Raw genomic sequence first — 27830 nt, forward strand, 5'->3', positions numbered from 1 at the left:
CCCGGTCACTGGCTACTCATTCACCAAACACTGCATTGATGGGAAGACAGGGGGGATATCAAGTGTTACCCCATAAATAGAAGTACCGGGAGGAAAGGGGAAGGTGGACAGGACATGCTGCTTATGTTCTATAAGTAACTTGTTCCAAAGTTGCTTGAACCTGACTAATGTACAGATTCAATAGAAGAAATGGCATTTAAAGTATAACCAATAGCTTGGAATGTTTTGGATAGTGGAGAGGGATTAAAACATTTGTCTTATTTCTGTCTGTGCCCCCATTAGGGAGATTTACCCTCTCTATTTATCCTGTTTACCTTCATCAAAAGTGAAAATAATAAAGAAAATCTTGAATTCTGGGTTGTCCCCAGGACAGTAATAGAGGGAAAGTCATCCAATGTGGACACTAGTTCTAGTGACAACCAGTGCTTCCCTCACTTTGGAGAAATTTCTTCTCACTTTATTTTGTCTTCGGGACAGGAAGTGAAGAGAAATTTTGCCAATGAGACACAGATGGTGCAAGAAAAATAAAAATAAAGAAAACTGACAGCAGTTATAGCCCTCCCTTACTCTATTCAAATTTAAAAAGAAAAAGTTCTGCCCTTAGCTATACTTTAAGTCTCTTAGCTAAAAGAGGCTGAGCCTCTTATTGGCCATCGTTTATTATAAATTCTTTGTACATTTTGAATTGAATTAGAAGAAACTGAAGCCACTGCTTCGGTATCGAAAGGTGGCTCTTCTCATCAGCTAAAGTATCCTTACAATGCCATCATCTCACTAACCTGTTTTGGGACCAAGGCGGGACTGAAAAGTTGGGGCTTCATAGGTTCTGTAAGGTTTCTCTTCACGCGTTGCATCATCAGGAAGCAGCGTTGGTGTAAAAGCAGAGATTTTTCCGGAGTCTGGACACTTCTCACACTGATCCTAAACACACAGAAAAAAGGGTAAGCATCCGAGGATTACAGAGAATTGTGCCAATGCTATACTGCTACAGTATTAGCCAGCAGTTCAAGTATATATAAAATACTAAACATACTCTGCCATATGAGAAAATTAGCCCAGAATGACAGCGTTTGAGTAAATGTTAGTTGTGCTGAAGGTAAATAAAAGGGTCTGGGTTTCTCAAAGCAATGGCCTTCCAGTTGCTATTTCTCTTCTGCAGGCTAGAAAAATGAAAGCCATCTGTAATGGGCAATTTGAGAACTTCACTGTCTTGCATGGTGATACAAGAGCTACTGCATACAATATTCTGTTCAGCACAATGGTGGCAGGCCTCATTCATATGTCCTAAATGGCTATGGTACTGTGAGTAATTGAGGCTGCTCAGTTTGTACAATAGACTGATATTGAATGAAATGCTGAAACGAGCGCAGCTATCTGCATATGCGTGGGCACTTTCACCGGTTACCTTCCGCTAGGCTTAGACATCTGCCCCTGGATGCAATATATCCAAGTCCAGGAGCAGACATCTGCCCCTAACCACAGTTAACTGCTGTATATGCAGATACATGATTACAGCCGCTGACAGCCCCAGCTTATCCAAATTGAATGGCATCACAACTAGTGATCGACCGATATCGTTTATCGTTTTTATCGGTAGATATTTTCACACATTTAAAATTTTGCAAAATAAACACAAATCAGTTACTGAACATGTAAAACTTTATTAACAATTTTAACATTAAGGGCTCGTTCTTCACACCTTAACTGCATGAGAACTGATGGGAAAACTTAAATTGCAGGGACATTTAGTTTCACATCATTCTGATTGAGTGCACTACTGCAGGAGTTTATTATGCATTAATGCGCACTCACTGCAATCATTTTAAATCACTACTGCAGTGCAGTCAGTGCAAAACTGCTAGAAAAAAAAAAAAGCTAGGCAACAACAGCAACACAGTGGATTGGATTGAGTCAGTGGACTACCTCTGCAGTATGGCACTCACTGCACTGCAACTACTGCAGTCAGTGCAAAACTGCTAGAAAGAAAAGCTAGGCAACAGCTACACAGTGGATTGGACTGGAGTAAGAAGACTACCTCTGCAGTATGGCACTTACTGCAACTACTACAGTCAGTGCAAAACTGCTAGGAAAAAAAGCTAGGCAACACAACAGCTACACAGTGGATTGGACTGGAGTCCGTGGACTACTGCTGCAGTAGTCCACTGACTCCAATCCACTGTCTAGCTTTTTTTTCTAGCAGTTTTGCACTGACTGCAGCGCAGCCAGTGCAAAACTGCTAGAAAAAATAGCTTAACAAAAGCTAGACAGTGGATTGGAGATGACTCAGTGGACTGGTGGACAGACACTACTACCACACTTTCAAATCAATACTCCCAGTTAAGTAGAACAATATTATAGTGCAGAAAGCATAACATTTCAGCATGTTCACCAGTTAAACAGCTTCTTTTCATAAATTACTGCCACTTCACTAAAAACACGCTCACTTGGTACCAAGGAAGGAGGAGTAGAACGGTATCTTCTAGCATGAGAAGCAAGTCTTTTGTAGCGTGCCTCATTTTCTTTCCACCACTGAGGAGGATCACTTTTTCTGTCAATTACTGGTTCCTTCAAATAGAGATGAAGTTCATCATCCAGGCTCATTATTGCAGATTCTGATGAATCCTCCGCATGAGGCCCCAATAAAAACAGTGAACATGGCATCTATTTCAACACAACAAATTTTCTCTTCTGTCCTTTGTCTTTTTGGACATTTTTCTTCTGCATCCTGTTCTTCCACATCAGAAACCTTCTCTTCTTGACTACTTTTTTTGTCAGGAGGAACCTCCTGCACCTTCTTTTGAACTTGAATCTCTTCTGTCAGCCATTGTTTTGCCTTGGCCAATACATCATCAGAAGAGAAAGGATGGTTCTTGTATCGAGGATCCAAGAGACATGCCAGCACAACATTTTTATTCTCCTCATGCGTCTCAAACCGTTTGGCGAGGCTGTCCCTCATGGCCTGCCTACATGCTTTAATGCCACATGTGTTGGGTCCTTCCCGTTGAAGAAGCATCTTCAGCACTCTCACACATGGGATGACAGAGGACACAGATGAGTCGTAATGACTCACCTCTAGTGTCACTTCCTCAATGGGTAGGAGAGTCTCAATAATGTTGACTACTATGTCCCACTGATCAGCAGTAGGACAAGAATGTCTTCCAAGTCCATATTCAACAGAATATATAGCGAGAGCTCGCTTCTGCACCAGCATCCTTTGTAACATGTGTAGCGTTGAGTTCCATCGTGTTGGAACAGCCTGTATCAAGTTGTTTTTGGATAGGCCAAGGTCTTCCTGAATGCACCCAAGTCACTGCATGGCAAGAATAGAATGGTGGAAATGGCCTGCATGCTTCTTCAGCATGCTAAGAATGTCAAGCAATGCTTTCTGGTTTGACAGACCATCATTTACCACAAGTTGGAGGGTGTGTGCCATGAAACTGAGGTCTGACACTTCAGCAAATCTCATACCTTTAACCATGTTCGCTCCACTGTCTCGCAACACAAGCATCACTCAGTCTTTGGCGATTCCCATTCTTCTAGCATGCCTAGAAACATTTTTCTAATGTACTCCCCCAGTGTGGGATCCTTGCATCACTTTTGTATTTAACACCAAATGGCTTCCTGTCCATCCGCTGTCAATGAAGCGGCATGTAAGACTCATTAGTGATTCTGTTTGTCCTGATCAGCAATCAGTCATGAATGAGAGTGCGTTGCCAGCATTCTCTGGTTGCAGCATAGTCTTTACTTTGTCAAGGACCTTTTGGTGAATCAGCATTTCAGTTCGATAAAATTGGTCACTCTTCAGTGTGTACCTTGGCTCAAGCATTGACACCAACAGCTTAAATCCAGAGAGTCAGACACTATTGTAAATGGCTGGTTATCAGTGACCATCATCTCTGTGATTACTCTGTCCAGCATTTGGGATCTTCCATCAGATTTTTTTTTTAAACATATCTAACCTGAGATAGTGATGTTTCACCTTGTGACTCATTTTGTTTTTTTCTGTCCTGCATTATACAATTCAACATGATGAACTCTTAAGATAGGCCCAAAGATTAGATGTATTTTTGGTTTTCGCAGTTATTGATCCCCATGCTTACATTATTTTTTGCATGTGTTGCACAGTGCTGCTGATTTTCCTTGAGATGGAGAAGAAAAATAGTCCCAGACCACACTTTAAATTTTTCTATCTCCATCCATTTCCATTGAAACTTGAAAAGACACTAATATAGGGTTAAACAAAATGGCTGGCTGGCACCCTGTGGTGGGTGGGTGGGTGGCTGGCACCCTTTGGTGGATGGGTGGCTGGCACCCTTTGGTGGCTGGCACCTGTGTGGGGGTGGCTGGCAGGTACAGGCCCAGGGCCAGTGGGTGGCTGGCAGGTACAATCAGGCAGGGCCTGTGGCTGGCTGGTAGGCCTGTGGGTGTGTGGGACTGGGTGGCTGGCTGGCACCGGGCAGCTGTGGGTGGCTGTGGCGGCTGTGTTACACAACGTGCACTGTCTGTGACTGGTCTTTGATAGAATTAGAAGATTACTCACTGTCCCAACCGACTGTGCACAGCATGCAGAGCAGACTCCAGTGTGGCTGCAGCGGGTACAACACACTGTAACGAGGCTAAGAAGGCCGCAGAAGCTGCCAATGTGCGCAACACACTCGATGACGTCATGGCAATATCGGCAAATCGAAAGGCCTATCCCGATATATCGGGGAAAGTGCATATTGGCCCTCGATAGATCGGCTTTGCCGATAATCGTTCGATCTCTAATCACAACGCACATGTGCAAGATAGAAAACAGCAATAAATATGTCTGCAGCTAAAATCATCTAAACCAAAAATCTTAAGCACACGCTAATTTCCACTATACCTGGTGATGGAAGAGGATTTCTCCCTCCAGCAGTACACCACAGAATTCACAGGGCAGGAGGACCATATGTGAAGTTTGGACAGGTTGGGAGGATGGTCTAACAATTTCTCCAGGAATGGGGGAAAATCTTCTTGGAATATTGGAGGATGTGATAGGACGTCTGCATCCAGACTGAAACCGAAAAAAAAAAAAAGAATCAGGACAAAACAGAAACTATTTTCTTTTTCTTCTTTAGGTGTCATAATGCTTTTACTACCCAAGTTATAAGCATCCTGCATGTGCCTGCAGGAACTACTCATATAAGTGAGTATTATTCCAGTTTTGCATTAACAGTAAGCCATGACAGGTGAGCATTTTAATCCTTAGAAAGATTGTATGTTACTGACAGGATTGCTAGGTGCAAATGGAAAAAGAAAAAAAAAAAAAAAAAAAAAAAAGAAGAAGTGTTCCGAACTGAATGATGCGCACAAAATAACGTGCGAGCACCACTCCCTACTGGAGTACTGTCCGCACAGCATGTTCATTTACACATCCCCAGGGAGTGTGCCATTGACAGGCTGGGATCACAGAAAATAGGTACAGCAATGCCCAAAGAGGACCAGCTGTGATGGTGGAGGAAGCTGGGGGCAGAACTGGGAGGGGGGGGGGGGGAGCACTATATTGATGGGGGTGGGTGATGAGTAGTGATGAACAGTTTCCCCATCTTCTCCCTGGACACTACATGACCTTGTCCCATTGGCATCCTTTTTACTGGATCTGAAGCAGTGGTACTAAAAGCTACAAGTTCCATGTTGCAACCACATAGTGCCAAGATGTTAAAAAAATCATTGATCTGCCAATTTCTATTGCAAATGGAGTTATATAATCCCATGTCATCTGCAGATTTAGGCTGACTTTCGTGGATCAGGTAATGTATAGTTTGAGAGTTGTGTGTATTCACAAACATGTGAGAGTCACATCGCAGTCTACGTGCCTTGTGATGTGAGCCTACTTTTAGAGTACCATAACTGCGATTTACCCTAGATTGTCAAAAGTATTGGGACACCCGTCTTTACACGCGCATGAACTTTAATGCCATCTCAGTCTTAGTCCATAGGGTTCAATATTGAGTTGGCCCATCCTTTGCAGCTATAACCGCGCTTCTTTGACTTTCAAACACTGGTCTTTGAATCCTTCCAGCATGCTGAAACTTCAAGTTTAAAGCATAATTTCCACTTTTGCAATCAAATTTGAGAAATCCCCATCATGCGTTTGTTACCATTCAAACAGCATACCTAAAAAAATTTCTTACCTTTTAGTTGTTTCTAATGAGAAGGTGTTATGGCTAGCTCTATTTCTGGACAGTCCCAAGTGTATTTGTCCCCACACTATCCCTCATTCACATACAATGTGGGAGGGAGGTTTCTACATTTTTAACCCATTGTTAGGACAGACCGCATTTAAATCTAATTTACAGCTGAAAATGAACACCTAACAATACAGACATTTCTCCACAGCCTACTAAATATAAAAAAATCAGGGAGAGCATGCAAAGATTTTAAAAGTAAAAAAAGCACTTAAAGAAGAAGTTGTAAAGTCAGAAGGTTTTTTTTATCCTAATGCAATAAGATAAAAAGTTTTCTGTGTGCAGCAGCCCCCCTAATACTTCTTGTCCCCCTTCTGTCCACGAGTGTCTCAGCTGACCGAGATTCTCCTTCCGGATTAGCTGAGACACAGCAGCGGCACCATTGGCACATGCTGCTGTCATTCAAAGTCCGTCTCCAATCGGGAGAAAGGGGGCAGGGCTGGGTCAGGGCTCCGTGTTTGAATGGACACAGAGAGCTGTGACTCCACTCAGATGCCCCCATAGCAGGCTGCTTGCTGTGGGGCACTGAACAGGAGGGAGGGGCCAGGATCACAGAAGAGGGACCTGAGAAGAGGAGGATCCGGGCTAATCAGTGCAAATTCACTGAAACAGAGCAGATAAGTATAAAAACATAACATTTTTTTTTTCTTAGAACGAGACTTAAAAAAAAAAAAAAAAAAAAAAAAATCCCTTTAACCACTTGCCGACTGCCTAACGACGATTTACGTTGGCAGTCAGCCCCTCACAGGCAAAGTGACGTAGTACTAAGTCGCTAGCCTGTGAGGCTCTAGGGAGCGAGCGCGCGCCGCTGACGGACCCCCCCGCGCAAGTGACCGGTGGACCCGATGTCCGCCGGTCACTCGCGATCGTCGGTTACACCGGGAGAAAGGCAAGCGGCTAATGTAAACAAAGCAGCCTGTCATTCTCCCCTGTGTAACAGCACAGATCATGTGCTGTTACATCACAAGCCACATCCAATCACAGTAAGAATCACGCCCCTAGGGACACACTTTACCCCTCCTTCTCAAATAAAGTTAACCCATTCCCTCCCAGTGTCATTTTTACAGTAACAGTGCATATTTATAGCACTGATTACTGTAGTAATGTCACTGGTACCCCCAAAAGTGTCAAAAATGTCAGTCAAGGGTCCGATCTGTCCGCCGCAATGTCCCAGTCACGAAAAAAAAAAAAAAAAAAAAAAAAACGCAGATCGCCACCATTACTAGTTAAAAAAAAAAAAAACAATAAAAATGACAAAAATCTCTTAGTTAGTAAACGCAATAACTTTTGAGCAAACCAATCAAAATACGCTTTTTGCGATTTTTTTTACCAAACATATGTAGCAGAAAACAAATTGGCCAAAAATGTTAAAAAAATTTGATTTTCACATTTTTTTGGGGACATTTCATATAAAAAAAATGTGAAAAATATTATTTTTGCAAAATTGTCGCTCTTTTTTGTTTATAGCGCATGATCAAAAAAAAAAAAAACGCACAGGTGATCAAATACCACCAAAAGAAAGCTGTTTGTGGGAAAAAAAAGGACGTCAAATTTGTTTGGGTAGAGCGTCGCACGACCCCGCAATTGTCTGTTAAAGTCACGCAGTGCCGAATCGCAAAATAGGCCCTGGTCAGGAAGGGGGTAAAATCTTCCGGGGAGTAAGGGGTTAAACTGTCATTTAACACTCAGAAGCTTCCTCGGTGGAGCGAAATGCATTAAGCAGGTGGATACTTCTGGTTTTGTCACATCCACTCTTTGGAAAGCAAATAGCGACTTTTGAATTCCAGAACTGCGTCATTACATGCTCACATGCCAGAGGAGAGTTTTGTAAGTGTGCAATTGGCTTTAATGTTTTTTTTTTTTTTTACAATAAAAAAAACGGATTTACACTATGGATTTCTCTCCTTATTCCATCTCCCTACATTCATATGAGATTCTTTAACCTACCTGCCGGAGTCATAAAAGAAAGAAAAAACATTTTTTGCCACTGGAGGATTATTTTTGAAACACAGGTGTTTAAACCCATCACTAGTCAGTGAGTACGGGCACATAAGGAGGGGAGCACAACGGCACTTGTTGGAACATACTGGCACTTGAAGAATAAGATAACCAGCACTTTAAAGGACTTCTTGTTCATGCACATTTTTTGCACTGATTGCATTTAATTTTTTTTAAAAGTATTATATATTGTGATTTAAATATTATGTTTCTGAACAAATAATGAATAGAGATACATATTAGGCGCTTTAGTGCCGGTTCACACTTGTGCGATGCGGAAACGCTGCGAATATGCAGCGTGTTCCCGCATCGCATCCGCACCTCTGGCAGTTCACACTGCCATATGTGATACGCAGGGGGTGTCAATTAAAAGTTAACGACACCCCCAGTTGCGATTGCATATCGCAGTGCGATCTGCAAGCTTGCACAGTATCGGATCGCACAAGTGTGAACCACTGTGCGATCAGATTCTGATGCGGCTCAAAAAAAAGCCTCATGTGCGAGTTTGCTGCAGATGCGCTGCAAATTCAGCCATACAAAGTGTATGGCTGAACTCGCATCCGCACATGAGATCGCATGTAATGAAGGAGCAGTGCGCTCCGAATTACATGCGATCTCGCAAACCGCACAAGTGTGAACCGGCACTTATGGTTAGGCAGTGCTGGGTACACACAATACCTAAGAGGAATATACACCTTACATCCCAATAGCAGTCTTGTACACACAGTCTACATACTACATAGCGCGGGGATAATACAATTTTAATATTAGTACTAGTAGTTCTATGTTTTTTGCAAACATAAAAAACTGGCGCAACAGGACTCAAAATGAACCTCAATAGCCTCCTAGGAAAATTATAATGGGAAGATGCACGGACCTGGATGTTGTGTGGCAAAGTCCAAAAAGTCCATAAGAAGCACCGGTCTGTGCACTCCAGAAGGCTGCTGACTCTCAAGTGGAGAAGAAACTTGCAATATACTGGAAAATAAGAACAGCGCCACTCTAAGTGCAATAAATTCAGTACTTTATTTGACATCTAATAATGCTGGGTACTCACAAGATAGAGCGATTAAAAAACATGGTGGATGTGTGTAAAAGATCCATTATTCCGGTGCCTGGGTGAGGGGGGGCTGATGTGCTCCAAACAAGTCCGTCCGACTGCGGGAGTAAGCAGTATCCGGACCCCGAGGACACCTGCAACGCCTCCGGCGGCGGACTTCCGGGTTGGGCGTGGAACGTGGGCGTCCGAATACTGCTTACTCCCGCAGTCGGACGGACTTGTTTGGAGCACATCAGCCCCCCCTCACCCAGGCACCGGAATAATGGATCTTTTACACACATCCACCATGTTTTTTAATCGCTCTCTCTTGCGAGTACCCAGCATTATTAGATGTCAAATAAAGTACTGAATTTATTGCACTTAGAGTGGCGCTGTTCTTATTTTCCACTATGTTTTTTGTAATAATTTTTAGCTGGGATTAGCCGGAGAATGCCCAAAGGCTATGTTTTGTACCAATACTTCTACATTTTTTCAATAAAAAGAAAATTAAAAAAAAAAAAAAAAAAAAAAAAAATCTCCATGGGTGGCGCTTAAAAAAAAAAAAAAAAAAAAAAAAAAGTTTACAGGCTACATGTACACGGGACGTTTTAAAAAAGATGGGTTATACTTACTGATAACTCCTTTTCTAATAGTCTTCCAGGACAGCCCATGAGACCTTAGGCTCCTCCCCCAGGGACAGGAAACCCATTCCAAAATTCAAATAAAAGGCGGTGCCTTAGTCCTCACCTTCAGTATTTCATGAGAACCGTAGGACACCCTGTAAAACATATACATAGATATATATATACACATATCATTTATACATAATACCAGATAAATCGGGTGGGAATCCGGCTGTCCTGGAAGACTATTAGAAAAGGAGTTATCAGTAAGTATAACCCATCTTTTCTCAAAGTCGTCTTCCAGGACAGCCCATGAGACGATAAGCAAGAAACTTACCAGTCTAGGGAGGGACCACTGCCTGGAGCACCTTTCGACCGAACGCCTGTTCCTGAGAAGATAGGAGGTCCAGGCGATAATGTCTAACAAAGGTCGAAAAGTTAGACCAGGTAGCTGCCTTACAGATTTGTTCTGGAGAGGCACCGGCCCTTTCAGCCCAAGACGTGGACAGTGCTCTAGTAGAGTGTGCAGTAATGAAAGGTGGAGTCACCTTTTTCACCATATAGGCTTCTGTGATAGCCTGTTTGATCCATCTAGCTAAGGTTGCCTTAGAAGCTTTTTCCCCTTTATGGGGGCCGGAAAATTGTAAAAACAAAGTATCATTCTTCCTGAAGGTTTTAGTCACCTCCAGGTATCTCAGAAGGGCTCTTCTGACATCCAAACAACTAAATTCTCTTTCTTTATTGTTGTTTGGGAAATTGCAAAAGGAAGGAAGGACTATGTCCTGAGTCCTATGAAAAGAAGAGACCCTCTTGGGCAAAAATCCTGTATCTGTTTTTAGCACAATCCTGTCGTCAAAAATCATAAGAAAAGGTTCTCTGATTGAGAGAGCCTGTAATTCGCTAACTCTTCTAGCCGAAGTAATAGCTACTAAAAATAAAGTTTTTAGGGTGAGCATTTTTACTGACAGGTCTACCAAGGGTTCAAACGGACTGGTAACCAAAGCCTGGAGTACCAGGGATAGATCCCAAGCTGGACACGTTTTAATCCTGGTTGGCTTTGTCCTGGCAATTGCTCTGAAAAAGGCATTCACATTAGGGTCTTCTCTAAGGGAGAACCGAAGGAAGACACTAAGGGCGGCAGCCTGTACCTTTAAGGTCCCTAGGGAGAGACCTTTGTCTATGCCTTCTTGAAAAAAATCTAAGATAGTTGGAATATCTGGGGAAAATCTCTGATTCTCCACCATCCAAAAATGAAATTTCTTCCAACTTTTTGCATATATTTTCCTAGTGACCGGCTTACGACAGCTGGTCAATGTTTGGATGACTCTGTCTGAGAACCCCTGAGAACCTAGAATTTGTTCCTCAGATACCAGGCCGACAGGTTTAGGGTCCTGAGAAATGGATGGACCACCGGACCTTGAGTTAAGAGATCTAGTCTCCAAGGGAAGGTCATTGGAGGTAGTGCAGCCAATGCCTGAAGGCGTGCCAACCATGGCCTCTTGGGCCAGTATGGGGTTATCAGGATCATCTCTATATCTACTAGGATTATGGAAATTAATTTTTCTATTTTCCTGTTTGCCTAGGAGGCAAACAGATCCACTACCGGTAGGCCCCAAGGGGTTGTGACTTTGAAAAACACCTCTTGGTTGAGGAACCAATTGTCCTGGTTCATCTGGTGGTGGTGCAGATATGTCTGTGATACCTGGATGGTCCAGCTTCGCCTTATTGATAGGTGAAGAGAGGATTTCCACCCCCAAAGGGTCCTTTTCAACTTGGTGGGAACCTTTACTTTCTGTTCTAAGGAACTTGACTATCCATCCCAATTCTGTAGGAAGAACATTTGGAGTGGACGTAGTTGGAACCCTGCCCAGGGGACCGCTGGGAAACAGGAGGTCATCAAGCACATCCTTCTTGTGACGTCCCTCAGAGAGACCCAGATTCTTTCTGGATGTAGAAGACAGAACTCCAGCCTGTGTCCTTGGCCTACTAGGTCTAGAATAAAAGGGCTGGAAGAAATCCTCTTCCATAGTGGGAGGAAGGCCCCTAAACTTCCTCCCACCCTGGGAAGGGAGTCATTGGGGCTTGTCGGGGCGTTGAGGAGGGTTAAACAGAATGTTGCCCTTCCCTTTTCCTTTATGCCCGGTCCAATGTTTTTTGAAATTTTGCTGGGTTTCAAAAGACTTCTGCTGTTTACCCCTGCCACGAGCATTCCTCTGAGCATAGGGGAATTTCTTCTTTTCTGGGAATCCCTTCTTTTTATCCGCTGTACGCTCCAGGGCTTCTGTTAGGCCTGGGCCAAAAAGGTGGTCTCCTGTGAAGGGAAGACCACAAAGGCGAGATTTAGAAGTAACATCACCTGACCATGTCTTGAGCCATAGGCTTCTTCTGGCCGTATTAGCCAAAGCTGAGGTCCTTGCTGCCATTCTTACAGCTTCAGCTGAAGAATCCGCCAGGAATCCAATTCCCTGAAACAAGAGCGGAAATGATTTATTAATCTGTTCCCTCGATGTTCCAGCAGACAAGTGTGTTTGGATTTGAGATAGCCAGAGCTCCAGGTGTCTGGCTATGCAGGTGGATGCCAGGGCTGGCTTTAAGCTCATAATGGAGGCTTCCCAGACCCTACGCAAAGAGATATCAGTTCTCTTATCCATAGGGTCTTTTAGAGCTCCTGAATCCTCAAATGCCAAGTCAGTGCCTTTGGAGATTCTGGAAAGGGAGGCATCCAGCTTAGGGATTTTGTTCCAAGGCTGATCCCCACTGTTGTCAAACGGATACCTTCTTTTCAAAGTCTTTGGAAAAAAAGGCTTTTTATCAGGAGAATTCCACTCCTGTTTAATCATATCCAATAGGGAGCTATGCACAGGGAACACTCTAGCATGCTTTTTATGACAAGCGTACATCAAGTCATGCTTAGAGAGATGCACTTCTTCCTCCTCAATTTCTAGAGTTGTATAAACTGCCTTTAGTAGGTTATCTACATCCTCCAAGCTCAATTTAAAGTTGGAGCTATTATGGGAATCCTTGTCTATGGGTTCCTCCCCTGATCCTGATCCTTCTTGCTCCCCACCGGAGGAGTGGGAAGAAGAAACTTCCTCCAAACCCACTGGGACATTCAAGGATGGGGCCTGGGCCAATGGAGCCTGAGCTGGGGTGGAAGGCTGGACTGGTGCCTGCATCTTTTCAAACGAGAGTTTTGAATGAACTAATGGTACTTTTTAGTTCATCTCTCACTGAGGTCAGCATTTTCTGGGTAGAGACTGCAGGGTCGTCTCTGACCAGTTTAGCTATACATGCCCGGCACACTGCTTTGTTCCAAGAGGAACTCAATTTCTCTCCGCATACAGCACACTTCTTTTTGGGGGGCTGAGGTGGGTTATTGTCCTGAGCCTTGGCCTGGAAGATAAAAGACAAGAGAATTATAATCAGGGAAACTTGTCCTCCTCCCACCTCCCGCTTATCCCCCATTTGTGATTTAGAAAAGAGGGAGCGGTGCTGCTTAACCCCTGCCCCTAACGATAGAAAAGAGAGGGGGGAAGCGGAACGGAGTTCCTAACAGGTATCTGCAAATAGGGTGTACATTTCCCCTTGCTTACCTGAGAGGTGCCGATGCCAGAGCCGACTTCCACCGCCTGTGCGGTTACTGTCGTGTCCATCGCTCTGTATGGTGGTCCCAGCACTGCTGTTTCCACCTAACATCGGTCGCCCATATGTACTCACTGTTCGCGCCTTCGGAAACTGGAACGAGGGTTTCCGGCGCCCGCGGATGCCGTCACTGCGCCGGAAGTGACACTGTCGCTTCCCGTGAGGCCAGAGTGGATACGCTGAGTTCCGCCCCCTCCGTTTTTGGCGCCAACTTCAAAATTTTTGCCGAAGTTAGCGGTTCCGGGTACACCGGACTCTGCTCCAAGGAACCGGCCGACCAACGGAGTGGACTCCCCAACGTTCCACCAGACAGCATCCGTAGTCCTGCCGAGAGGCTAGAAGAACAGGAGACAGCGGTCAGCCCCTATTGCGGCACTAAGGGGGTACCGCTATGGGCTGAGGAGATGCATCTTTCCAAGTCTTTCCAAGGACAGTCCAGGAGACCGGGAGCTTCAGTTCCAGGAACATGTTACCCCCTGTCCGGAGGAAACACTAAATACTGAAGGTGAGGACTAAGGCACCGCCTTTTATTTGAATTTTGGAATGTGTTTCCTGTCCCTGGGGGAGGAGCCTAAGGTCTCATGGGCTGTCCTGGAAGACGACTTTGAGCAAGTCATTTGAACGCTGGAATTTAACAGCTATGTAAAGGATGTTTAAAACGTCTGTTGTGTCGGGTTTGCAGCCACGTTTTTAGAGGTCAAAAAATCATTTCCCTTTAAACAGGAAAAACGCAAGCGCTAAACGCGGGTGATCGCGTTCAGTCGCGTTTTGCGTTTGAAACGCCGGTAAACACACGTTCTGAACATCCTGAACGCAAATAATTGCTTTCAAAAAACAACACTGAACTCAAAAGCCTGTAAATGACTAAACGACCCTGTGTACATGGACAGATAAGATAAAATGTAGATGGGTTCAGGGGCTTCTAAAAAAAACGCCCAACTGCTCCTAAACGTCCGTTTACAAGTAGCAGTGTACATGAGGCCTTAAAAGTTAGAGAAGGCAATACCCTCACGTGTGCTTTGAACACGGTTTACATTTGCGGCATAACTTGCGTATGCATTCGCGCTATGCGCGCGCACAAGCACGGAGGGATGTGCGCGCGTTACGTTTTTTTTTATTTTACACTCTCCCTCTAATTTTTTGTCTTGGTTACTTATATATAAAAACATCCCTTGTAACAGAAAAAGTGGGAATAAGGGATATAAAATTATCAAATCACCGTTTCGTCCAATTACGACGGAGTACCTCCACAACTGGGATTGAACTACAAGAAAAAGACACTGGGGAAATCGGGTCAACCCAGTCAAGCAGTTGAAAGGGAGAACAAACCATGATGTAGAATACAAAAATTACCTTTAAAAAAAATAATATCCAATCACAAAACAAGTGTGCATCAAAAACCCACCCCAGACACCTCAATTTAAAAAACCATGGACAACGTTGTCACGCTTGGCACAATCAAGCCTGACCCCAAACCCCTCCTCTGCACTTGAAAGCATTCAAAAACATCAAGATCTGCATTTTTTTGAATACTTTCATTTTAAAACTGGCTCCTTTAAGACTTCCAGTAAACCAAAAGCGATGTTGTGATGTCGCTTCCAGGTTACTACATCAGAGACCTGATCAAAGCCGATTCCAGCATTGTTCAGGTCTCTGACCAGCTGGTGGACATGCTGGCTGGTCACATGGGTCTCCCAGGAGAACCTGGGCGGAGTTCCGGGGGCATCCACTCCCACTGCTTGTTATAACAGCCGATCGGCTGCATAACAGCATCTGTTGTTATTACAAGAAAGCTAACCGCCAGCTCTAAAAAACGGTACCAGCAGCTGCAGCCATCACCCCAGTACAACCACCTGAATCGAAATGACGTACTGGTACATAATTTTGTGGCAAGTGGTTAAACCCACAACATAAAAACGATCAATAAAATGGTTCATTACATGCTGTTCATACTCAGTCACTAGATTTGTTTTCTGTAGTCTGGAAAAAAAAAAACTGGTTGATCCTGCTTGCTCTCTATCTCCACTTTCTGTTCATGTCCCCAATTCAGCTAGCAATTTTACAGCTGTGGTGGCAATTCTGCACATGCTCAGTTTTCAGTGAGTTTCTATGCTGAGCACTTCCTCCCAATCACATTTGAGCAGCCCATGTGACTACAGAATCACACATGTGGGTGGGCGTATACACAGTGGTAAATGACAGCCCACTCCCCCTTCCTCCAAGTCTCACTAACCAGATAAAATACAATAGGGGTGGGATATTACATCTTGATTGATGGTGGCTTCACCTCCCTCTTATTCGATGGTGGCTTAATCTCCCTCTTATTCCAAGACACAGGCTGGAGGGGTTTGGCACAGCCTGTGACTGGCTAAAATGCGCCCAAAAAACAATGTTATTGAAAAAAAATAAAACATTAAAAAAAAAAATATATATATATATATATATATATTATATTTGTATGACAATTTAAAACAGATTATTGATATTATTTATTTTTACTCTGTATTCCAAATGCGTTTTTTTTTTTTTGGAACATGTGACCAGCAGCCGAGGACTAAAAGCTCCTCCTGTTTATATTTCCCAGCAGACAGTCTGGGAAAGATCTGGGTCATGTGACAGTAAGTCAATTAGGAAGAAAGGTGCTTCGTTTTTTTTCTTATATTATTAAAACTACAGTGCCATCATTCACATAGAGAAATAGAAGGGATAATGTAAATTTAACTGTATTTAGTATTTTAACCACTTTAGGACCAGAGGATTTTCCTGCTTTACGTCCAGGCCACTTTTTGCAACTTGGCACTGTGCGACTTTACCTGACAATTGCGCGATCATGCAACTCCGTACCCAAACAAAATTTATGTCCTTTTTTTCCCACAAACAGAGCTTTCTTTTGGTGGTATTTGATCACCTCTGCGCTTTTCATTTTTTGCGATATTATTAAAAAAAGAGCGACAATTTTGAAAAAATAACAATATTTTTCTAATTTGACAGCTAAAAATTATCCAATATATTCAATTTTTGTCATATATTTAGGCCAAAATGTTTTTAGCTACATGTCTTTGACAAAAAAATTCTCAATGAGCGTATTTTTAACTACTTTAAGACCGGAAGATTTTACCCCATTCCTGACCAGGCCATATTTTGCGATTCGGCACTGCGTTACTTTAACGGACAATTGCGCAGTCGTGCGATGCTGTACCCAAATTAAATCTTTCTTTTGGTGGTATTTGATCACCTGTGCGATTTTTACTTTTTGCGATATAAACAAAACAAGAGCGACAATTTTGAAAAAATAAAAATATTTTTCAAATTTTTTTATATGAAATTCCCCCCCCAAAAAAAATGAAAAAATCAAAATTTAACATTTTAGGCCAATTTGTTTTCTGCTACATATTTTTGGTAAAAAAAAAAAAAAAAAAAAAAAATCGCAATAAGCGTATTTTGATTGGTTTGCGCAAAAGTTATCGCAGCTACTAACTACGGGGAAATCGAATCATTTTTATGGTTTGTTTTTTTTTTTTAACTAGTAATGGCAGCGATCTGCGATTTTTTTTGCGGGACTGCGACATTACGGCGGACAGATCAGACCCTTGACTGACATTTTTGACACTTTTGGGGGTACCAGTGACATTACTACAGTAATCAGTGCTATAAATATGCACTGTTACTTTAATAATGACACTGGCAGGGAAGGGGTTAAATATATGCCCGGTGCTTACTGACGTGTGTGGGGGGAGGGGACTGTGTGACACAGGGACAGATCGCAGGTTCAGCTATGTTGAATCCTGCAATCTGACCCTGCCTGTCACTTAGGAGATCCGCCCGCTTTGTTTACACCAGCGGGCTGATCTCCACACTCGATCCCCGGCGATCGGGGAAGAGCGGCGGTGATCACCGCCTCTCCTCCCCTGGCCCGACTCCCTCTGTGCCTGAATACAGCGTGAGCGAGCCTCTGGGGGAGGAGTCCAGCGACGTAGGTCTACGCTGCTGGACTATATCGAGCCACTTTGCCGCAGTACGCTCCATGTGAGAGGTCGGCAAGTGGTTAAAAAGGCAGCTAGCAATTTTACATTTTTTGTAAGTGAGCCCTGGTTCACACCAGTGTGACTTGTCATGCGATTTGACAGTTCAAAATCACTTTACAAGTCGCACCCCATTCACAGCAATGACCCAAGTCGTAGCGACTTTGAAAAAGGTTCCAGCACTATTTCAGTACGACTTGCATTGACATCTGTTAAATGAAGTCACAGATCTCAGCAAGCTGCACATGAAATCGCACTGCTTTGAAGTCGCACTTTTTCAAAACCACACTGGGTTGAACCAGGGCTGATGCTATGGTAATAGGAACATGTAACAAATCTAAAAGTAGGAAGTAGGTGTTATCCGTGCATCACAGAAGTACAGCCAAATTAGCTTTGTCTGTACTTCTCCTTTAAAGGGGCAGAGTTTCCAGCTGCTCCTGGTTCTGCGTACCTTTAAAGGATGAGGTGGGCACAACAGCGATCTAACAAGGTTTTGTAACCTTTGGAGAGGCGAATGGTGGGTGAAATTGGCTGGTAAGATGTTGGCTTGTGGGTGATTGCTGCTACCACAGATATGAGAACAACGGGCATTCTGGTAGAAAGTAATCTCCTGTCTATAGACACCAATAGCCGATTACAGATTTATATAGGCATAACTGTGCTGCTAGGTATGACAAAGAAATGGATCGGATAATTGTACCTGATGTAAAATAAGATCCTCCAGAGGGAACAGCTCTTCACAGAACTCACATGGCAACTGGGCGCTCTCAGCTGGAGAGAAAACGATACACTGTAAACACGTATCACCATGCATGCAATAAACTGACATAAGCTTTAATACATTCATTTTCTATTTCACGGCTTAAAGATGTGCCTCCAAGGGAAAAAAATAAAAAAAATTAACACACTCATAGCCGATAACAAAAAATTCAAAAATTTCTTATCTCTTTATTGAACACAGCCATTAAACATTCACAGTGCTGGAGGAAAAAGGTAAGTGAACCCTCGGAGGTAAAACTATAGGTGCACCTCATAAAATTAGAATCTCAAAAAGTTAATTTATTTCAGTTATTAAATTCAAAAAAGTAAAACTCATGTTTTATTTAGATGCATCACACACAGAGTGATATATTTCAAGCATTTCTCTCTTTTAATTTTGATGATTATGGCTTACAGCTAGTGAAAACCCAAAATTCAGTATCTCAGAAAATAATAATATTAAATAAGACTAATAAAAAAAAAAAAAAAAGGATTTTTAATAAAATGTTGGCTTACTACTGAAAAGTATGTTCATGTACAGTATAGTATGCACTCAATACTTGGTGAGGGCTCCTTTTGCATGAATTACTGCATCAATGCGGCATGGCATGGATTCGATCAGCTTGCAGCACTGCTGAGCTTCTATGAAAGCCAAGGTTGCTTTGATAGCGGCCTTCAGCTCGTCTTTATTGTTGAGTCTGGCGCAGCATTAATTGTGGCAGCAAATTTCGATTTAGTTTTAGTCATAGTCTTGACTAAAATGCCATTTTAGTTTTAGTCATATTTTAGTCTTTTGACTAAAAATGCGATTTTAGTCATCTGAATTGTTTTAGTCATATTTTAGTCTACTAAAATCTCCAGTACATTTTAGTCAACTACAAATAAATATGTATCTAAAATTTTCAAACTATAATATATATATATATACACAGTAAAACCTTGGATTGCGAGCATAATTCGTTCCGGAAGCATGCTTGTAATCCAAAGCACTCTTATATCAAAGCGAATTTCCCCATAAGAAATAATGGAAACTCAGATGATTCGTTCCACAACCATTTATTCATAAATCCTTCAATTTATAGTACATATAAAAAGATTATAGCATTGCGATAAGTTGTGTAACCATACAATGTCCATCCACAAATAGCCGCTTCCACAAGGGCATTGGAAGCAAATTCCAGCAGGAGCTACAGGGTAGCATTATGGTTCCATTTAATGAAGGTACAACATTTAGCAAATCACATGGTTGATGAATAAAACAGGCACATCTAAGTATGCAGGCATCCGGGGTAAAGCTGTCCACATAGACCATCTTCTGCACCGTCGGCTGCTAGACTGTAATCCTGAAGACCACCCTGCAGTAAAGCGACCTGAAAGCGAGGGGCAGCATGGAAAGGATGACGTAGATGATGATGCGGAGGATGGTCTATGTGGACAGCTTTACCCCTGATGCCTGCATACTTAGATGTGCCTGTTCCGATCATCAACCATGTGAATTGCTAAATGTTGTACCTTCATTAAATGTAACCATATTGCTACACTTAGAGGCGCCTCTCTTCTCTTTTATACTCAGCTGTGACTTGAGGCTACTTGTATATCAAGACATCGCTTGTATATCAAGTCAAAATTTATTTGAAAATTTTGCTTGTCTTGCAAAGCGCTCTTAAACCAAGTTACTCTCAAACCAAGGTTTTACTGTGTATATATATATATATATATATATATATATATATATATATATATATATATATATATATATCCCTGGAGTAAAAATCTAATAACATGCTATTTATGGTATTAAGGGTTGAACATGCACTACAGACAGATTTAGCCATTGTGAGATTATATATATATATATATATATATATATATATATATATATATATATATATATATATATATATATATATATATTAGTCTTTATAAATAAAACCAAGTTTTCATAAACAAAAATATTGAATATTGAACAGAAGTGCAACTTTAGATTACAAAAAACTGTAAACTCTATTGGCTGTGCCGTCGTTGCACATATTACCTGAATATATTACCAACATTAAATATTAAGAAAAAAAAATATAAGAAAATTCAGCAGCTTAGTAGATGCCCCCTACTTATGCTTATGTGGTAGTGCAATACATGTTAAAAAAAACTTTAATGTGCTATTTTTACAGGCTTTGAATGGAATTGTTTTGCCGATTTAGAAATGGCCAGCAGAGAAGTGTTAATTTTGATGTCAATTTTTGATTTTGTTATAATCATAGTCTTATGACTAAAATGTCATTTTAGTTTTAGTCGTATTTTAGTCTACTAAAATATTGTTAATTTAGTCGAAAATATTTTAGTCGACTAAATTAACACTGGTCTGAGGTCTCATCTTCCTCTTGACAATTCCCCACAGATTCTCTATGGGGTTTAGGTCAGGAGAGTTTGCTGGCCAATCAAGCACAGTGATACCATGATCATTAAACCAGGTATTGGTACTTTTGGCAGTGTGGCCAGGTGCCAAGTCCTGCTGGAAAATTAAATCAGCATCTGCATAAAGATAATCAGCAGAGGGAAGCATGAAGTGCTCTAGAATTTCCTGGTAGAGGGCTGTGCTGGCTTTGGACTTAATAAAACACAGTGGACCGACACCAGCAGATGACATGGCTCCCCAAATCATCACTGACTGGAAACTTCACACTGGACCTCATGCAACTTGGATTCCGTTCCTCTCCACTCTTCCTTCCACAGAATCTTTATGGGTTCTAGTCTCTGACTGGGCCACTCCAAAAAGGTGTTTTTTCTTTTTCACAAGCCAATCTGTGGTGGATTTACTTCGATGCTTAGGGTTGTCACCCCAACATTATCCTGCAAGATACTTTGTAAACTTGGGAATTCATTTTCTCCAATGATGGCAAGTGGTCCAGGCCATCCTGCCAGCAGGATGTCCAGAATGTCATCAAATTTGTGTCCTTTTAAGGCAATTTTTAATTTTAGAAATAGCCAAAGTGCAAAGTCAGGGGAATAAGGTAGTTGTTCAAGTTTCAGAATGCAATTCTTGGCCAGGAACACAAACACTAAATGCCTCATGTGCGGAAACATTCTCGTGGTAGAGAAGCCACTTGTTAGGCCAGCGTTCTGGTCTGTTCCTCCGAACAGATTTCCATAACCTTTTCTGAATTTCCAAGTAACAATGTTGGTTGACATTTGTACCATGTTCTGCAAACTCTCCGTGAGTTATCCCCCGTGTGATAAAAAGGAAAAACAAAAACAGCATGGTTTTGAACTGAGAACAAGACATGAGTGCTTTCTTTGGACAAGGTGAATTCTTTGTTTTCTACTGCATTAACTGGCATTTTGGGTCCTGATCAAACTGGAAATACCATATTTCATCACTGGTATAAACCTTATCAAAAACCTCTGCATTCGTCAAAAGATCAGATGAAATTTGAAGGCGACTCCTTCTGATCTTCCGTCAAGATCTGAGGCACCATCTTTTCAGAAATCTCCCTCATTCCCAAATCCCCTGTAAGAATCTGCAGCACTGTTTCCCAGTTCATGTTCAATTCTTCTGCCATCATTTGCACACTCAATCTTCAATCTGAGTGTATGGAGGTTCAAACTCCATCCAAATTTGCATCTGTCCTTTGCATTTTTTGGCTGCCCACTTCTTGCATCATGGACATCTTCCTGCCCCTCCCTTAATGATGTTCAAAAACATTTGATTTCTTCATGGAATGTTCACTTTAACCAGGTGCACAGTATATTTACTGCGGCAGTCAGCCCCGGCCAGGCAGAGTGATGTAGATCTACGTCGCTCGCCTGTCACTGGGTTTTGAGCCAATAGCGGGCGAGCGCGCGCCCGCCTCGGTTCGTTCACGGAGGAGTGCGGGCGTGTGACCGGCGGACCCGATGTCCGCCGGTCACACTGCGATCGTCGGTAGAGCGGGAGAAAGGCAGAGCGGCTTATGTAAACAAGCCGCCTATCATTCTCCCCTGTGTAAAAATGCAGATCAGACGGTTCTACATAGTAGAACCGTTGATCTCTGTTTTTACACTAGGAGACCTGTCCCACTACAGTTAGAATCACGCCCCTAGGACACACTTAACCCCTCCCTCTCCAATACAGTTAACCCCTTCCCTACCAGTGTCATTTTTGCAGCAACAGTGCATAATATATATATATATATATATATGTACTGGCATAAAACAAATTGGCTGAAAATGTTAAAAAATTTAGATTTTTACATTTTTTTGGGGGGGAATTTCATATAAAAAAAAAAGTGAAAAATATTGTTATTTTTGCAAAATTTACGCTCTTTTTTTGTTTATAGCGCATGATCTAAAAATCGCACAGGTGATCAAATACCACCAAAAGAAAGCTCTGTTTGTGGGAAAAATGGACGTGAAATTCGTTCAGGTACAGCGTCGCACGACCGCGCAATTGTCCATTAAAGTCACGCAGAAAAAAAAAAAAAAAAAAAAAAAAAAAAAAAAAAAAAATCGCAAAAAACCCCCTGGTCAGGAAGGGGGTAAAATCTTTCGGGGCTTAAGTGGTTAAGCCTGTTGTAGGAATGCTAAAGTTTCACTCGCTTGAGTGTGAATGGCTGTGTGACACATAATGACTTGTAGCAGACAGAAGTAAATGCTTCCTGTACTGCTACGAATACTATGAAGATTTTGCTTACACTGAGCCACTCTCACTGCTGCAAGTAGGAACCGTTTTACCTGCTAAAGAATTGTAAGTTCTGTGTGGTCCCTTTTCAACCACATCTCCAACCACACAAACAGTAGCAGCAGTAATCATAAGTGAAGGGGATAGCGACAGCAATATTTTTTTTTTCTTTTTTTTAATCGATAAAGGTTCTAACCCATCCCTAATCTATTTAAAGCTTAAAGTTTTGGGTAGAATGGGAATAAGGTTTTAAGGATTTTAATACAAATATTTAACATTTGGAAAAATAGAATACAAGACAACATATTTCTGACAAACTATAGTTCAAGATAAAAGAACAGGTAAATACTTACGAGAAGAAGCAGTGGGTACATTGAATTGGGCTGAATCGTCATTGTTAATTTTCTTTTCGTGGGATGTCATCCTCTTCACGTTGTCTGAAGAGTACATATTACTCCAGAAGTCAGGATCCCTTCTAGAGAAGGAACTTTCAGACTCAGAACTGTGGTCAGTATTGTTCCTTAGGGTCACAGGCTGGAAGAGATCAGAAAAGGGCGGGATACCAAATGTATCTTCTTGCAATGCTCTAAGCACTTCTTCGTTCTCTAACCACTGGTCAGCTGGGATGTCATCAAATCCATCTGCCAATGTACTCCCTTTGTCAAGGAAAAAGTGATGTGAAATGTTATGCACATTACCCCTTAGGTCAGTTAACGTGTACAATAAAGCAGTCGACGTGACAAAAATTACTGAAATATCAATATCTATAGCTTAATTTTTCAAAACTAGCTACAAATTTTGAATAAGAGTATTTCTATTCGATGGTAGAGGATATCAGATAAATGTTAATTATTTTATGGGGGGGGGGGGGGCAGACACTATTTAGCAGCTCAAAATTCACAACTTTCCAGGTTACATGACACTTCTGACATTCCACTTTGGGTACTCCTGGAATTTCCGAATAGTGAGTCTACTCCAGTCACCGCCCTGCTTTGGCTCCCACACAAATTACGCCTGCCCTTGTTGAGCCCCTTAATGTTGCATAGCTTGATAACTTGGCATTCCATCTGCTACTTGGACAATCTGATGTACCCTTTTCTACCTCAACAACAAATGGCATTTACATGGTGGTCAGATCATGGGTTAACGCAAGCACATCATTTTCTATTTGCTCACACCTTCCCAACCTAGGCATCGCAGAAAGAGTCTCATGAGGCGCCCCCCTCGGAATCTTTCCATTATTACACAACTTCGACATAAGAAAATGTAAAAACCCCGCTTTCCCTTTCTGAAAATTAATTTCGAACATGTATGTTAATGTTACCTTGGGCCCCAAGTACTCATCTTTGCCATCTACGCCGCTTTGAGCAGATGTAATTCTCTATCGTTCATACCCTACGTGGCACAAGACCTTGCGGCTTTAATAAACCTTGAGGACTGGAGCAAAGCCTGGTCAACAGTAGCAAAATGTTCCTTTAATACTGCTACCCTCAACTCCGTATACAAAATCCTTTTCAGTTGGTATTAGGTCCCTGCATACATAGGTAATAAAAACCCTGATTGCAGTAATAGACATTTCAGGGGCTGTGGCCAATGAAGGAATATCCTTCATATTTGGTGGTCCTGCCCATGGTTGATTGGATTCTACATTCTGGTCTAGTGTCTTTGGCCTACTGCGCATATTATTCCATTCAAACTCCTGCAAAAAAAAGTCAAATTGGCCCTGTTGCATTGTCAAATCCAGGGTCCTATCCCATACCATCAAAAACTGGGGACCTGTTTATTCTTGGCAGCCAAATGAACTATAGTCAAGGTTGGAAGAAACCCTCTGTTTCCTTACGGGAGCTAAAAGATCATGTGACAACCTTAATGATTAACTAAAAGAGAATTTTAAAATGACTCCCACTCTAAATTCCTCAAAGCATGGGAAACACGGCTCCATTACACTCTACATTCTTTATCTCTGGCCAGTTTATGCCATCTGTAGCATGTCACCTGACTAGTTCCTGAGTTTGTGGGGGCTCTCTTCTACCTCCCCACCCTCGACTCTCCCCTATTCTACTTTCTTCTGACTCCAACTACCATGGAGAAGCAATCCAAGGGGAAGAGGAGTGATTGGTTTTATAGAGACTTTGGGGTTTACTAAAGGCAAATAGACTGTGCAGCCTGCAGGTGCAGTTTCGCCAGAGCTTAGTGGTAATGGGGTAAAGCTTCACTTTGCAAAGAATACCCAATTACATGCAAGGAAAATTTACCAGCATTTTTTCTAGCACGTGATTGGATGATGAAAGTCAACAGAGCTTCTGCTCATTTACTAAGCTCTGAAGCAACTGCTCTTGCAGAATGCAACTGCAGTCTATTTGCCTTTAGTAAATCAACCCCTTTGCCTCTGAAAGGTGATCAGGACAAGTATTTAAAAGCCATCAGGTTCCTTCTAAAGCAGAACTCCAGCACATCCAGCCTTTGATGCCTCCGCTGTCAGCATGCATCTCTGAGCATGTCAGCTTCCTCACTGAGGAAGCCGAAAGACTTAGAGAGGCATACTGACAGACATCTATGTGGAGAGATGCAGGTACTGGAGGAAGAGAACCTGATCACTTCAGTGGGGAGGTTTGGTTCTGGAGGGTTGCCTAGGAGACATTTTAACACTCTCCCTCCACTCTACTACCTGGCCAATTCTTTCTGTGTGAGCGCATGCATGCTGCAAACTTTAGGAGCCGTGCACCTGTTCATTCCAGGTCAGGATCTACAGAAATTCCCACTGTACCTCAGGGCTCTCTCCTTCTAGTCAGTGATTTTAAGAGGAAAATGGACAGGCAGTGAGGATTTCTAGTCCTATAATGCTGTACTACCGTGTTGCAATCGCGTGCATTGCAAGCGGTTGAACTCAATGGGCGAGTTTGAGAAGCAGTGCCGCTTTGTCAAGCTCTGCAGCCTAAGTTAAAAATGCAGCAGCGTGTTAACAGTCCCATCCAGCTGTTATTTAATAGTTGGGGTGCACTGCCGGGGGTCGTCAAACCGCCCAGATTTACCAACCTCCCATCTGAAAGACACCTATTTCATAAGCAGTTGTATCCATTTATTCCTAGCAGCAGGGGTTTGTCTTCTATATGTTTACATGCTTACGGACCTACACAGGTGCAAAATTAATACAGAGCAGAATAGGTTTGGACCTCCACAACAGTTTTAATTTATTTTCTTTGGCCCCTTAGGAAAATGAATTGCCCACCTCTAGTGAAGAACACTAGGCAGGTAGGCAGGGCAGACAAGCGGGCAGGATATACATTCATAGCCATCAGGTTTCTCTAGGCACTGAAGACAAATGGTTGGGACATCCTTTTACAGCCATCATGTTTCTCTTGGCACCGCAGACAAGTTTAGGAGGTGTATTTAAAACTGCCATGCTCCCAGAAAAATAGGGAAATTAATGTATGTATAAGCTGCATAAGGAGTGTGTGGGCATGGAAGGAGTCCCTTGTGGATGGGGGATTAAGACATGTGGAGAGGGTCTGGCCACCAGTGGTGCAAAGAGGGAGAAGGGAAAGTTGTGGAGGGAGGAGTGCGATTCATGTGGGGAGGGGTGGCTAAGGTATTGTTAAAACAAGGGGTAGTCGTTTGGTTGTTTTAGTCACAAGAAGTAGTATCTGTGCCATATATTTGTTTTTCATTCTACTTTCATACACTAATTTACTATTTTCATACACTTATCACACACAAAAAGTAACTGTTTGCACACAAAATGTAACACATTGCATCTAAAATGGTCTCCAATTGCCAGTTCACACTGGGGCGACTTGTCAGGCGACCTGGTCACCTGACAAGTCGCCTGCCATAGATTAGCACAGGACCCGTTCTAATAGGAGCGACACAAGTCGCTCCGACTTAGAAAAAGGGTCCTGAGCTTCTTTGGGGCGACCTGCATTGACTTCAATGATATGAAGTCCGTGCCGGCCGCTCCGAGGTCGCAGTGTGAGCTGCGCACCGCGACTTCACAGGTCACCCGGCAAAGTCGGGTTGCGCCTGTGTGAACCGGCTCTTAGCTTAGTGGTTGTGTTTAGGCTAACGGAACTATTAAAACAAAAAAAAGTTTGTTGCCATTGGTGACCTCTCCTTATGAATATGCTGTTGCCTGGATATCACACTGAAAACTTTTGGAGCCGCTGACCTGAATCAAGAACACCAATAAGGAACTCTGAAGTTCATTGCTGTATGCTTTGCCATGTCAGGGATTACATTTTTGCATTACTAGCAGCAATAACACTAAAATGTAACAGAATGAGAGTGTTGGGTCCCTATTTAAAACAATGAAATGCATTACAATGTGTACTGCATATTACTAGTACCTCAAAATCTGTGCTATAGTCTCAGGGACAGTCGTAATAATTTTTGATGTGGTTATAGACATCCTTTGGAAAACATTCAGGGACAAACAGAACACAAGTAACTAGAAAACGTACAATTTCTGGGGAAATTGTGTGAAGTGTTCTTGCCGTGTGTGTGTGGGAGTGGCAGCAATTTGTGTGGTATGTGTGGGTGTGGTGTGTGCGTGGGAGTGGCAGCAGTTTGTGTGGTGTGTGTGTGGGGTGTGGCGTGTGTGTGTGTGTGTAGTGTGTGCGTGGGAGTGGCGGAAGTTGACATTTTGGCAGTTTGAAACAAATTAGATTTTAAAATAGGGCAGAGAAGAGCGGTTAAAAACAAACTGCTCCAACTTGCTCACTTCACTGGCGGTTGCCATTTTCAAACAGTTGTATTTTAAAAAATATAAATCCTACAGCGAAGAGCTTTATATTGTGAGAATCACAAGACCCAGACCTACATTTTGATGCTATGTATGATCATAGTATGTCTCTGAAATATTAAAAATGAAGGCACAGTCCC

The 27830-nt window shown here is 42.4% G+C and overlaps 1 protein-coding gene across 2 annotated transcripts in view; it reads right to left on the minus strand.

Moving 5' to 3' along the window:
- The window catches only part of TRAFD1 (TRAF-type zinc finger domain containing 1), a 77899-nt gene that overhangs the window by 4889 nt on the left and 45180 nt on the right, over positions 1-27830 (minus strand). For both annotated transcript variants that reach the window (XM_082253498.1, XM_082253499.1), the window contains exons 6-9: positions 23306-23608; positions 18237-18307; positions 4868-5038; positions 780-921 (exon numbers count right to left, since the gene is read on the minus strand). In XM_082253498.1, the coding sequence (XP_082109624.1) occupies positions 780-921; positions 4868-5038; positions 18237-18307; positions 23306-23608 (687 nt within the window). The remainder of the gene's footprint in view (positions 1-779; positions 922-4867; positions 5039-18236; positions 18308-23305; positions 23609-27830) is intronic.

The sequence above is a fragment of the Pelophylax lessonae genome, assembly GCF_965119305.1.
Source record: "Pelophylax lessonae genome assembly, chromosome: 1".
Lineage (NCBI taxonomy): Eukaryota > Metazoa > Chordata > Amphibia > Anura > Ranidae > Pelophylax > Pelophylax lessonae.